The sequence below is a fragment of the Pogona vitticeps genome, chromosome 2 (genome assembly GCF_051106095.1).
Source record: "Pogona vitticeps strain Pit_001003342236 chromosome 2, PviZW2.1, whole genome shotgun sequence".
Classification (NCBI taxonomy): domain Eukaryota; kingdom Metazoa; phylum Chordata; class Lepidosauria; order Squamata; family Agamidae; genus Pogona; species Pogona vitticeps.
Window position 1 is genome coordinate 91,309,611 of NC_135784.1, and position 14,641 is coordinate 91,324,251.

At 41.1% G+C, this 14,641-nt stretch overlaps 1 protein-coding gene and 1 long non-coding RNA gene across 3 annotated transcripts; one reads left to right on the forward strand and one right to left on the reverse strand.

The window, feature by feature from the left end:
• Positions 1–519: 519 nt before the first annotated feature.
• Positions 520–12,247, reverse strand: SAP30L (SAP30 like). 2 transcript variants are annotated; one of them, XM_020796944.3, is made up of 5 exons: positions 11,961–12,247; positions 9,125–9,247; positions 8,501–8,599; positions 5,157–5,324; positions 2,461–4,006 (listed from the first exon to the last, which is right to left on the reverse strand). In XM_020796944.3, the coding sequence occupies exons 1-4, from the start codon at positions 12,144–12,146 to the stop codon at positions 5,199–5,201; spliced, it is 534 nt and encodes a 177-aa protein (XP_020652603.1). In that variant the 5' UTR covers positions 12,147–12,247; the 3' UTR covers positions 2,461–4,006; positions 5,157–5,198. The 2 variants fall into 2 exon arrangements, with proteins under 2 accessions (XP_020652602.1, XP_020652603.1); XM_020796943.3 differs by having other exon boundaries at positions 520–5,324.
• Positions 12,248–13,363: 1,116 nt separating this feature from the next.
• On the forward strand, positions 13,364–14,414 carry LOC144586801 (uncharacterized). Its single transcript, XR_013541830.1, has 2 exons — positions 13,364–13,475; positions 14,093–14,414. It is a non-coding gene; the product is annotated as an uncharacterized LOC144586801 (long non-coding RNA).
• Positions 14,415–14,641: the final 227 nt, after the last annotated feature.

Genomic DNA, 14,641 nt, shown 5'->3' on the forward strand with positions numbered 1-14,641 from the left:
TTGGGAGGGGGCTACTGCAATTCATTGGACACAGGAAATATCCCACAACCGAAGTACTGTATATTTTGTTACTGGAATTTAAAAATTATGACCGGCAACATGTTGTAACAGATATAGTGTCGGACTAAGTCTCAGGAGGCCTGGGTTCAAATCCTCACTTGGCTGTAGAAACTCATTGGAATTGGACAATGATAAATCACTCCTTGAAAGTGATTCAAGGAGTGATTCAAGACCTCAAAAACCTTATTAGGGTTGCCCTAACTTGAAAGTGATTCAACAGCATGAAACAAAATCTAAAATCTACTTTGAAATATACGTAAAGGGAACTTGTATTGATAACAGAAAGTCTGAAACTGCTTAAAACAGGGTTTGAGGCTAGTTTTGCCCATTCTGCCACGTTGGCAAAATAGGTCTTCCCTCCTCAAACATATGACATATTACCTGTGCCGCTATCTTTCTTATGCTTATTAAATTTGGATTCCTTGTACAATTACAAGACATGACAAAGAAACAAGCATCTGGTTGTTCAACGGATCATTTATTAGAAATGAATCTCAGCCATTTACATCTTTATGCAACAGTACAGTTTTAAGTCTTACACACAGTGGAAGGAAGAATGCACTACACACCTCAGAGAAAAGAACTGTATGGTTTTACTATAAGTTAATAGATTGCTTTGCGAGTACACAATTATAATTCACAATTAAAAATACAAGTTTATCCAAAACATTTGGCATAAAGATCAATACAACACATAAAGATCCACCAGACTGAATGAAGGCAAAAGGAATCTTTCTTCCAGTAAGCCTCAAAGGGGGATAAAAACACATTAGCCAATACGTGTTTCTCTTTTTCTAGCGTGCAGCAGGACAAGACAGGAGGGATGAAGGCAACATAATTTTAAAAAAGGCAAGCTCCATAAGCCTATGGCTGAGAGAGGTAAAAATTAACTCCAGAAAAACCTATTGCTAAATAATTCATAAGTCTTGTTTCATTGAAAATCTGAGTTTAAGGCATAAGCCCATTTCCCTCCACAAACATATATATAATTTAATACCTAATTAAGGAACTGAAAATAATTGAGAATAGGTAAATTCCACAGAAGAGCAAGAATTACCCTGCACCATTAATGATCACATTTTAAAAATCTATACACACATGTAGAATCACAGTAGAGCATGTTGGGTATTAACTGCGTAAGAATTCTGCTTTCTTGTATTAGGGCCATTTAATCAATTCTCTTAGCATAAATACTTCTTTTCTGAAGATTTGCCAATCTCTTGCTTCAATGTGTAGAGTGAATTGACTAGTGCACTGAACATAAGATTGCTTTCTAAGGCAAACACCTTTACCAAGATGTTTTCTTCTCAATCATATCAAGAGTTTTTATTTAATTTACATTACAATTTATCAACACAAGGTAAAGTGCAAGGTTCCCAATCTCCCCTTCTTCCCCATGTATTTGCATTTGGCTAATCTATTATTAAATTAAGAACACTGTTTATTAAGTCTTCTTTCACACAAGTCACCAACAGCTACCTTTCTGAGCTATACCTTGCTCATTGCTGCTTTTATTCTGATTTCAAAATCTGAAAAATAATCTTGCCATGGGCAATAGGCTTTAAGATGATCTACAGGACTACTCACACTATTTTTACTGACAATTTTTTCAGGTGACAGGAAGCAAACTACAGTATTTGGTTTAGTACTCCAACTCCAAGACTCAAGTGTTCTGCAAAACTTCACAACTGTCCCCTTTTGAATCTTAACTGATGACACTGTCTTGTAAGACAAATGTTGAAATTTTAACATGTAAGTTTGATATGTAATATTTACATTGCAGAAACCCACTGTAAGCTGAAATGGGTGAGACCTCTTCTCATTTGGGTCTGACTGCTTTACATATTCATAGATGTGTCATCCCATTCCTGTGATCTTGATTGCACATTCCCCCTTCCCTTTGCTCTTTCCTTCATTCAATTTAAGGGATAAATGAAAATTAATGTGCTGGTGCTACCACTACAAGTATAACAACTAACACACTGAGGACCACCACCATCTTTGATGAAGTTAACCTCATTATAGAAGATGTGCCACAGTAAGGTCTTCGGCTCTGATGCAAAGCCATTAAAACAATTATGGCCCTTCTTCTAGAATTAAAGTGGGTTTTTAAATGAGTTTAGAGGCTTCAAACAGATCTTTTTGTTTGGAGAAAGTTCTGTTCAAAATAAATATGGTTAGCAATATGATATTTCACTACGAAGCCCTATGTGTGGAAACATTTACTCTCTGGACTGAGGATCACTGTTGAGTAGCTTTAACCCCACATATATTTGACAACAATGACAATAAAATACAGTCCACCAGTTTGTATTTACGAACATGTCAATGTGACCATGTTCTCATGTATTCTATTAATTTTAGCCATTGCTTAAGAATTTATACCATTTGAAGCTCAAAAATGCTGATGAAGGTTTTATTAAAACCACAAGGAACTGAAAAGTTTCCTTAAACGGCATACAGAATAATCTGCCATTTTACTAAACAACTGCAATATGGCATTCTCAGTGATTTAAAACAAGATGTTTGAGAACCACAGACTTCTCCCTGAATATAGATATTGCTGTTAACAGGATTTGTTTCTAGCACAATAAGTCATGAAAGTGGCTAATTCTGGCTGCCAAGCAGGGTGGATAAAAATAATTTTTAAAAAATCAAATTGATTTAAATCAAATCCACCCTGCTGCCAAGACATTAGATCAACACTTGTTCTAGCTGGGAATAAGGCATGTACAGATGTCTATAAAAGGCAACAGGACTCAAGGATCAGAACATCCACTGTTCCTCAGATCTGATGGTGAGATTTTGCAATCTCTTCATCTTGAAGATATTAATTTGCCGATATATGGTATACCAACTTTTTCACCAATTAATTTGAGAAATTTCTTTAGCTGATTTTTAAAGCAGCTTCTGTAGATAGAGCACCTGCCACTGCATTTGATTTTACAGTCATTCTGAAACTCTGCAGTTATTTGCTTTATAAAAATAAGCCCTAACTCTATAACACTAAATGGTTTAAATTTTTGGTCTAGAAGTGAGGCATATGGTGCTTGAATTAGAAGAATTTTGCCATGGTCACCAAGCTATACAATATGAACTTACAAATAATAAAATACTATTTTATTAAGCCCTCAATTTTAAAGGTTATTTAACTGATCTTATGGCTAGTTTAATTCATTATTTCAATGCACAGGGAAGTAGAACAACTCTTGTGAAATTCAAAATGCAAAGTAGAGATCTGAGGTATTTCAGCACTGTTTCTACTTACATATCTATACGTCTGCTGAAGTATGATGTACTAAATTTACATATTCTCTGATGAGTCTTCCAAAAAATGTCCACTCTTAATGTTTAATTAACTGGGAAACTATGCATTGGTGATACACACACTTGGTGTTTCTTACACATCTGTTCCCAACAGAAACAAATGTACATTGTTGTATGTGAAATCACTTCATACTCTTTGAAATAAAGTGCAGGTTTTCACATACCTTGTCAGAACTAAGATTTTAAAAATGAGTGGCTACTTCCTTATATCTTTTCACAGCAAATATATGAAGTACTAAATTAGGCAGGTTCCTTCCCTTTGGTCATTCACCAAAGGACTATTTAGTTGTGTAACAATACCTGTGACACTTGAATGCCTTCCTGTAATTTTCTCATTTGAGAAATCATCCTCAGAGCAAACTCTTGGCATCTTACCTTAAACTATTTCTTTATCTACCACCTCATCAGTATGCAAGGCCAAGTGCTTAGGACCACAATTTAAAAAAAACCAAAGTTGATAAATGAGATGGCACTGTTTCAAGATTTACCATGAATAAAATCTGAAATAACAGAAATAGTAACACAATTCTTCTGTCCTTTGGATCAAGTCTTCTTTTGTGGCTTACTTTGCAGAGAACAGCTCAAATGGCTTTCTCACAAATCTGCTTATGAAATTTGCCTGGGGCAAAAAAAATCTGGAATTAGAAGCAAGGAGTAAGCACTTGACAGATCAAAAAGGCTTATTGGCCACAGGTTGGAGGCTATGTCAGATGGTGCCTCTAACACAGAACAGTATGGGAAAATTGTATGCGTGTAAACTGCAGTGCACACTGAATTCTGAATTGGGATGGCATGAACAGTTGCAAGAAATTTAGACAAGAGAAACTTTACGTGATTTGTTATGACACAATTCAGTTAGGACAGGCAAATAGGCGGCATCAATTCTCACCGCTGAAATTAAATTCATACACATCATTGCTAAAACCAACTCACATTTAGGAAAAATGTTACCATCACTGCTATTCTATGTAGCATGCATTCAAGTCTCAGAGGATCACACAGGCCATTAAAGTGAAGGGTTACCTATTTTTTATGCTTTAATAAGATTGAGTTTATGATGAAATGGCTTCCTAACAATATCCAGTTATAAACTTAATCTGGTAGTTTGCATATGGATTAAAACCCACAGCAAAATAAATTAACCCATTTTGAGCATCATTGTGAAGACACTCAAAACATAAATCTCAAACTCCAGAAGAGCAGACAACATATTAAAATCATAGCGGCTCTCCATTCAACAAAACTGTTTCTGAAGAACTGAAATACTTAACAGTTCAACATTTTGTATTATGAATGACACAAATGTTCTAACAGATTAGCAACTCAGCATGGCTGGCTAATTTTAATATTTGCCAACCAAGACTTGTCTCTTCCCAGCTGGCCATGGAACATACAGAAAGGGTAGTTTTAGAAACCGCCAACATCCATGAAAACATGAGAAAAGTAATATCACATTTACTGATTAAGATGTTTTGTTTCCAAATTCCAGGGCTAAGCCTCCAGATAATATGATCCAGTTCAAGATAGCAAACTCATCCCATGTAAGGTTTATATCATACAAGACTTTGTTTAATACTCTGTTGTTGATATTTTGATTTTTCCTGGGATCTCTCTCCCCTCAGTTAATTATTAGGCTTTGAAAATGCAGAAGTCTTCCCATACGTTCTAGAATCATATATTCTGGACCAAGGTTTTCTATATTATTTTCTAATGTACACTTTAATTTACAAAAAAGCCTTTTAATGTTTAGAAAAATACTTATAATGCACCTTTAATATCATACTTGCTTGTGTCCAAAGCTTGCCTAATCTTCATTCCAGTTTACTGCTTTCTGACTTATGATCTAGTCTACTCTTATTACTCTTTACCATGTAGATGAAGTATGCAAGGGTCTCTTTCTCATTCACTGGGATATTTCTGAAATGGCGGCTGACAGTCTGAAATGACAAAAGAGATCAGGAAACCTTAAAATACAGGGCTAGTACATTGTCTATGATCCTTTCACAACTGGCTCCCCATGTTTTACTGCATAATGAGTATGCCTGTAGATTTTTTTCATATAAATATTTAATGGAACACTAATAACAAGCCACTAATAGTTCTCCAAAGATTCTAAATGAAGAGATCTGCTAACCCTTATGCTGGTTATATTTTAACAATATAAAGCAGGCATGGATAATTTCCAGATGTCTAAGGGTTATGTATGCACACATGCATCATGAGCCCCTGTATTTTAAAGGGATATACTACTTGCTTCCTGTCCACCTTCAAAATAGTTTTCTTTTAGAAGTTGCTTTGTAATGAAAGAAGCCCCTTCACATCCTCTAGGGGCCAATTTTTCATTTCTCTTCTGTGGCGGCAGGGGCAATGATCCCGCCAAACACAGCAAAATTGCTTCCCATGTTCCCCTGGAGATCACAAAGGTCCTTTCTCAGTATTTTTTTAATGGGGGTGCATGGCATGTATTTGGGTCCTTGTGGAGAGGCTATACTTTTTCTAAACAATTTCACAAGTATGCACTCAAGACATAACCAGTTAATTGTTTTAAAATAATCACTTTGTTTCATGTTATTCTGTTTTAATCTGTATCTGTAGCTGCATAATAAAGAGATGGACAAAGTAAAAAAGAAAAATATGCCTACTCTCAACTGGCTACATAGCAATACATGCTCGTTTGGAAAATCACAAACATAAGCTGCTAGTTTTCAACTCTCTATATGTCTTAATCATGCTGGGTATTACAGAGCTATGGGTGATGTAGAATATACATAAAAGTTGCAGAAATCCTGATCAGATCTGCATGCCAGACTCCTTTATTAAAAGTAAGTTTCAAAATGGGGGCTGCATATACAAATCAGATGTGTTTTAATACCTTTACCACCAGATCCCGTATTTTGTGAGCAAAGTTCTGCTTATAAGGAGCTAGGATGTAGTGTATGAAGAGGCACAGTAATCAAGTATCAATGCTTACACAAGTCTTCAGTTCATACCTTATATCTGCAATGAATAAGATCTAAGATGGCCTTAGATAAACCATCAGAAGTACAAAAAAAAAAAAAAACCCAAAGCAAAGCAAAGCAAAAAGCAAGCAAACCGTGAAAGACCCATTGGAAATACAAAAAAGCAAAGCAAAAAGCAAGCAAACCGTGCAAGACCCATTGGAAATGCAAAAAAGTAAAGCAAAAAGCAAGCAAACCATGCAAGACCCATCAGAAATGCAAAAAAGGAAAGCAAAATGCAAGCAAACTGTGCAAGACCCATCGAAAATGGGGGGGAGAACCCAAAAGCAAATGAACCCAACACCCATCAAAAATGGGAAAAACAAAACAAAAAGCGAACAAACCACCCAAGACCCATCGGAAAAGGGGGAAAAAAACACTAAAAACCCCGCAAGACCACAGCATAAAAACATAATCCCATCACCCAGCCAAAAACCATACTGCAATACCCACCCAGAACAGTTTTCAAAAAGCAGAAAGCAGCACCTCACCTTACCAAGCAGTCCAAAGCCTCCTCTGATCACACTCATTCTAACCATTGGGGCAAAAGAGTGCAGCCTCTAGAGGCTTCTCTACAAAGAAGCAGCCTCTTCGCCTGCCAATGGTTAGCAATTTGAATTTCCTGCCTTTTTTCTGGTTGTAACTTGACGCTCCAGACGTAAGTAGAAGCAAAATCTTGCAGCTGGACCTGCTCGTAACTCGAAATGGTTGTAAGTCGGGATGTTCGTAGGTCAAGGCACCACTGTATATCTACTGTGTTTTCTCCTTGGTCCATTAATTTAGTCACTTTATCAAAGGCAATAAGATTTGTTTGGCATGACTTATTGTATTATTGAATTTATTTTATTTTTAGCTGTTCATTAGTTTGTTTAAATCTTGTTAAGCTTTGAGTCCCTTTGTTGGGAGAGAAGTAGGGTATAAAATGAATAAAAAGTGATTTATAATGCGTATAGACATTTATTTGCTTATTGTCGTTTATAAACTAAATGACTGGGGAATGAAAGATTTTTTTCTGATGTGAAAAATAATTAAAAGTTGGAAGCAGTGATAACATGCTGAAAATATATTACCTTTTGTCTAAAAATTAGAAGAACTCCCTGACAGTAAGGACTATTTGACAGTGGAGCATACTTCCTTAGAAAGTGATAGACTTTCTGTTGTGGGAGGTTTTAAAGCAGGCTTGTCCAACCTGCGGCCCAAGGGCTGCATGTGGCCCAGGTCAGCTCGTAATGCAGCCCAGTGCAATTTTTTATTTTTAAAGAAATTCCAAAGTTTCAAGTTACACTGCCGACGCTTGCGACCGGAATGCAGCTGGGGCACGTCACAACGGTGGGGGGGGGGGGAGAGGGAAGGAAGGAGTGGGAGGGGAGGGGAGAAGGGGGCCTGCGTGACTGCATTGCGCCGTCCCTGTCAATAGGTGGACCCCCTCCCGGCCCCATAAAGCCGCCAGAGTTGAAGCTGGCAGCCTTTGCTGTCTGAGATCATAGCTGCCGGTAAGCACGCTTGGAGCAGGGCTATGGAGGATGGCTAGGGCTGCCCCACCATGTGGCCCAAACCAAATTTATGTGCAGCCCAAACCAAATTTTCATCTTCTAATGTGGCCCAGGGAAGGTGAAAGGTTGGACACCCCTGTTTTAAAGCAATGATTGGATGGCCATCTGTCATTGACACTTTTGCTGTGGATTTTCTATAATGGCAGGGGTCTGGCTAGATGAATCATGTGGTCCCTTCCAATTCTACTTATCTAATGCTTCCTTAAGTGTTACTAAATGAACCTAGTTAAGAATTGCAAATAAGCATTAAGTCAAGCAAACATGTTTGCTGGTAGATTTTGTAGGCATCCTTCAGTCTTGAGACACTATGGTAATGTACTCTGAGTAGAGGTCTTGGAACAACGTCTAGTGTGGCTGAGAAGGCCAATTCGAGAGTGACAATCCCTTCCACACCTCCCACACTGAAGACAAATACAATCTGTCCCCTATCCAGCTCCCTGATTTTGTTGGTTTCGGAACTTCCTCTTTGCGTTGGCCTGCTAACAAGTGTCTCTTCAAATTTGCTGGTACAGAAAGTACATTTCATATGATGAAAACACAGAAGTCCATTAATCAACTTACTTCTGCCAGCTGAGCTTTATTGAGGCCAGGTCTGGTTTGCAATTTGTAATGCCTTTTGTAACGGCGTAGCGTGTTTACCTGAAGTTGGAACAAGTCAACCTACAAAGGATGGCATAATTAATGAAAATAAGGAATACAGTAGTTTTTAAAACACCGTATATATCTGAAGAAGAATCTTACAAAAAGAAAAGCCAGTTTTAAAGCAAATTCTATCTAAAGAGTCTAGGTAAACAGGTAGCAGTCTAGCATAAAAAAAGCAGGCTGGAGAGAACTTTTAAAGATGCTATTATCAACAGAAAAAAATATACCAGTTTTATGTGGCTCTTTGGATTGTGGCCAACATATGGGTGAACCAACAGATCAGTTGTGTGTACTCTGTCAGAATTCTATCTTCAGTAACATTCTTCTACAATGTTTTTATGATGCTTACAGTCCATTATAAAAACAACACCCTGATTAATAGAAGCCACTGATAGGGAAGGGGTTCTAAAAGATATGACACAGCCTTCAGCCGTGTACTTACTATGCTGTATTTGGGTCTACAAACAAAGATGGATCAAGATGAATAGAAATGTAACTAGGACTGAATAGCAGCAACAACTTCCACCACATAATTTTAAGTACCTCTGGGACATCTGTATCATGCTCTGGAGAGTCTCCCCCATCATCACTGGTCTTCCTTTTCCTTTTGTTTCGAACACTTTGAATAAAGTTTTTGTGGAAGTCACATATATACAGGTGTCTCACCTAAGAATTAAAAAGGCACAAGAGTCACAATACAGCAGAGGGATACAGTGAAAGATAAAAAGTGGACACTTGCAAAATTTAATCAGTGCAGGCTTAGGATTTTTTTTCATAGGGAACATATTCAGGTGTAAATTTCCAGATGAAAATAAGCAGGGGTTTAGGGAATTGAAGCTGTTGCTTACAATGAAACTGCTTGTGGAGCAGCTGAAAGTATTTCTCTCAAATGAAAGGAAACATTCTCCCTTCTATAGTTACTCAGAAGCACTCTACAAGAAGCTAAAAGGCCATGGACCTATTGGAAAGAACTAATGCCAATATCATTCGGTACTCCCCACTCCCTTAATTTTTTTAATTGATGACCCTGACACCACAGTGACTAAGAGACTATATATTCCATGCATGTTTGTATTATGGATGAACAGGTGGCAAAATAAAACACAATAAGGCACTACAGTAACCATAATAATCCTATAAACATCTAAAGAATTGAGCTCTAGTCCAAAAAAAGTATATGACACATTAAGCAGCACTGGACTCTTCTATGTATTTAGAAGATTAATAATGCTCCTTTGGCTATAATTCAAGCTTCCACATTCAACTGACAGCTACAACTAGAGTAACCCCACTGAATCAGTTGGAACTAGGCAAGAATGCTGGATAGCTCAGTGGTTTAGGCATCTGGTTGGGAATTCAGTTCCCTACTGTGTCTTTCTGACAAGAGCTGGACTCAATGTCAAGGCCCCTTCCAGCTTTGCAGATCTAAGATGATTTATTTATTTATTGAATTTGTACCCTGCCCATTTAGTCAACCAACTGACGATGATTCAATAGTTGGTTGTTGTGGATTTTTTGGGCTTCTTGGCCGTGTTCTGAAGGTGGTTCTTCCTAACGTTTCGCCAGTCTCTGTGGCCGGCATCTTCAGAGGACAGCAAACTGTGCTCTGGGTAAGGCTTGAGAGTGGAGAGTGATTCAATACTTACAAAAGTATCATTCATTCAATGGATCTAACAAGTTGGGATTGAGAACTGGAAAATGTTTGCAGAATTTACTTTTTTGTGTACCCAAATATTTTTTCTACCTTCTGCCCACCACCAAGTTTAAGGTATAACAGTTCTGACTTACATGAAAAGCTTAGTTTCAGTCAGAAAAATCATAATTTAACCTCATACCAAATGTAACCAAATTTTAACGCCACAAATATTGATGCTCCAGTTTAGATGACAGATGTTGCTTAATGTTAGCCCTAATTGGCTGGCAACACTTAAATCCTCATAATATTAGCCAAGAAGAAAACACTCCTGCAACTATCAAACTTTGCAAGACTGCCTGACTGCAGTTCCGAGTTGGAGATATGAGTTGCTAAATGAATCACTTCAATATAATAATCTGAACTCTACTGATACACATTCATCATGCAATTACAAATACATACACACACAAGCGTTTTCTATTAATACTGGCACATACACATAATTGGATGAGCTTTGTTTAGGCACTGGATGTTCTCTCTGTCTATTAGGATGCAAGGGACAAACAATGCTTGTGTTTATATGTTTACATGGCTTTGTAGGCCTTCCACCCTTACCTTTATGAGCTGTGAGCTGGGTACAACTTCTCTTATTTCAAAGACCCTTCCAAAATTACTTATTCTCTTGATCTCCAACATATTATTCTCCTAACCCACTGCATACTATGTATATTGTGAAACATTCTGTCATTCTATCTGTCATTGTACAAAACAGCATTTCTATTCGTTTGTTTGCTTGGCTTTTATACCGCCCATCTAGACAAATCTACTCTGGGTGGTTTACAGTTCAAAAAAGGCAATAAAATTAAAATCATCAATAAAAAGACTAAAACAAGCCAAAAACCAGATGAAAAATTAAGCAGTGGCAGGAGGGAAGTCCCGCCTGAAGAGCCAGGTCTTCAGTTTACTCTTAAAAACTCCCAGCAAGGGAGCCAGGTGGATCTTAGAGGCGATGATGTTCCAAAGGCAAGGGGCCACCGCCGAAAGGGGCCACCGCCGAAAAGGCCTGGTTTCTAGTTTTCTTCCTTCTGGGTCCCTCTCGGAGTTAAGCCCCTCAGCCACCCAGTCTGGCGAGAACGAGTGACATGGGCAGAACTAGATGGAAGAAGGTGCTCTGACAGGTATTGATGTCCTAAACTGTTTAGGGCTGTATATGTAATCATTAGAACCTTGAAATCGATTGTGTTCTCTTTTCCCATCTATTGTCAGAATGTATTTAGGAATATCTTTATAAAGAGTGAAAACTGATATCGACATACAGTAACTCTCATATAAGGGAATCCAGACCCCCCAAAATATAGTTACTTCTCACACACCACACTTGCTGTTTAGAGTCACTCTCTTAACAAAAAGAACATCTCTACATACATTGGTTTCTGTGCTTAAAACATAAGCTATAACAAAATACTGCAGAAGTGATACACTTTTCAGCTTATAGCCCCTTTGAGGTTATTTCTAACAATTATGCAGACAACAACGGAGCTCAGCAACCATTAAGCAATGTTCATCCCCAGCTCCAGCCTCTTGATACAGCAACTGCCCTAAAACTTTTGATTCTGTGATTCACAAACCTCCAGCAGAAAGTTAACATGGGAGCCACAAATTATTTCCAGGAAAGGGTCCACAATGACAGGTAGAGGGAGCACAGCTCATGCAAGGCAAGATCCTTGCTGCAACAGTACTCACACTTTTGTCAATATCCAGCTTCAGCTTTTTCTGAGATATACTTTTCTGGATCCTCTTGCTAAAGGAGGCGTTGCCAGCCGGGCGGACGCACCGGTCCCCGTCGTCGATGAGACAGCAGCTCTGTCCGTAAAAAGGGGCGGAAGGGGCCCCATCCCGGCTGTCTTCCTCCGTGCTGAAACCATTCATCTCAGTCTCCCGCCAGTCCCGGGGAGACAGGAGGCCAAAGAGGCAGCACTAACGCCGCCGCCGCCGCCCTCCCAACAACTTCGCCGGGATCCGCTTCCCCGCTTCCCAAAGGCACGGTTGGACGAAGCCTCTCCTTTCCTCTCGGCCTCTCCGACTTCGTACAGCCCCACCAGCCTGAGGAAGGGCGCCTCCGGCAGCCGAGCAGCCCCGTCAAGCAGCCACTCTCCCGCGTCGTCTCCCCCCCCCTCCGGGCAGCCCTCCCGCCGCCGCCTCACGACCGCCACCCTTCTCGCGGCATGTCCAGGCCCCCTTCCTTAATTCTCACGTCGTCGGCGTGTCCTCACCCCCACCCCCCTCCCCCGGCTCAAGGCAACGGCTCCCTCGCCTCAGCTCTTCTTCTTCTTCTCTCTGTGTGTGTCTCCCCCCGCGCTCTTTTGAAAACTCACTTTCTCTTTCCTCACTCTCGGCGCCTGCCCCCCCCCCGCGTCACCCCCTGACCGGCCCCAGCGGGGCCCCACCACCCCGACAAAACTCCTGCCCGCCCGCCCGCCTGAGGAGTCAGAGAGGCGGCCAACCGGTCGGTTGGTGAAGGGAACGTATCCCTCTTCTTGCCCCCCCCCGGCCCCACGACCGGCTCGCGGCTCTCTCTCGCGCCCCCGCCCGCCGCGCCAACTGCTCCCCTGACGGCCTCTGAGCAACTCCTCCCTCGGGACCCCCCCCTCCCCCTCTTCCCCGCGACAAACGACCACCCGGCCGACGAGGGTCTCCCCTTTGCGTTTCTCCGCTCAACGAACGCCTCCGGAGCCGGCAGCCCGGTACGTGCCCCTGTGCCCGGCTGCCGGCCCCTTCCGCCCAGGTCGCCCGGAGGACGCTACCTGCCGCCCCTCTGCGGGACAGAGGACGCCAGGCCGGGGAGACCGTCCGTCCCCCCCTCCCCCTTCCTCGCCGGGCAAAGGCGCTCGCTTGCCTGCCTGCCTCTTTCACTGTCTTTCTCTCACTCACACACACAAACCCTGCTCGCGCCGCCCCCTCCAAGCGGAAGTCCCGGCTCCGAGCCGCCATTGGCTTCCGTTGGGCAGGAGGTGGAGATCTCGCTGCCGGTCATAGAATGGATTGGTCCCAGGAGTTGTCTCTCCGAGACCAGAGGATACTTCCTGCCAAGAGGAGGGGGAGGAAGTTAGCGAGCGTTTGAAGTCCGCGCATAACGACGGCGGCGGCGGCGGCGGCGGGGGGGGGGGTTGGGATGGGGATGACGGCGAGCGACCCTGATAGGGAGACTTGGAATTGAGGATACTGTATAGGAAGTTCAGACAGCAGGCGTCAAGGCAGGCATTAGGAAGTCCTTTTTTTCTAAGCATTTACTGTATTTAGCTTCCGAATAAAAGCGCGTAGGGTTGCCATGTACAGTAGTAGTGAAAAGATTGTCTTCTGGCGTCGTAACGGCGGATATTTTACTCTGGTCAACCTGCCACATTAGGGTGAAGTGGTCTCTAGCGGAAGAAAGCAAATGCCTGAAACTCCGCGTCTTCCCAGCTACACAGATCACGGCGATTCAGTCTCTGGTTTCCACTGAACTTTGGGGGGGGGGGGGCTGGTCACATGGTGTCAGCTGAATCTACCTCACAGGGTTGTTGTGGGATGGGGAGGACGACGGCCGTGATCCCACTGAAAGAAAGGCAGGATATAAATGTAACAAATACTACGTGCATATGTGTATGAGAACACAATCCTGTAGGTGCTACCTGTCGTAGGGTCAGAATGTTTGTGTTATAGCTGACGCTATCACTGCTACATTCCTTTAATTCCGTTTAACTCTCAGGATCAGCATCACACCCCCAAACTTTGTATGTGCACCATGTGTATACCTGAGCCTCAGTGGTTATATTCCAGGTGTTTGAAAAAGTGCTACATGGCCCCATGTTGCCACAATTCTATTTGTCTTCCAGGTACTGCTGGATTTTGTCATACTTCTTGCTGCAGTAGACTTCAGACCACTTTGTACCCTCGGATCTGGGGAAAGACAGAAAGAAAACAGGAAAAAAAGCTGAAGTGGATGACTCTTAGGAAACCTGTTACAGAAAGAAAGTGCATATGATTAATGACGGGGAGAGTAACAAGAATTGGTGCCCCTGTTGGGGATTATATGGGGGGTGGGGAGAAATTGTTTTGATTGATTTTATTCATGGTGATCCATTGTCATGATGCTACAGCATGCGTCTTTTGTACAGTACATGATTGAGAGATTAAATTTTGGTGGGACATGCAGAACTTGTTGACCATGTTTATTCCTGAGACACATGTAATTGTGAAGACTGTGTAGTTCCACCTCTGTGCTTTATAAGCAAGATATTTTAATTTTATTTTAATCATTTTATTTTTTATTGAATTTTAATTGTTGTAAGCCGCCCAGAGACCTTTGGGTAGAGTGGATGGCATATAAGTTAAATAAATAAATATTTCAGTAAATATCTTGCCTCAATTTCCCCTTGTACAAC

Excerpts from the sequence above, each read along its gene's own strand:
- SAP30L (XM_020796943.3), bottom strand. The coding sequence starts at position 12,146 with ATGAATGGTTTCAGCACGGAGGAAGACAGCCGGGATGGGGCCCCTTCC. Across the intron at positions 9,248-11,960 it reads AGCTGGATATTGACAAAAGT|GTGAGACACCTGTATATATG; the intron begins GTGAGTACTGTT and ends TTTAATTCTTAG. Across the intron at positions 5,325-8,500 it reads ATAAAGCTCAGCTGGCAGAA|ACTGTCAGCCGCCATTTCAG; the intron begins GTAAGTTGATTA and ends TTGTCATTTCAG.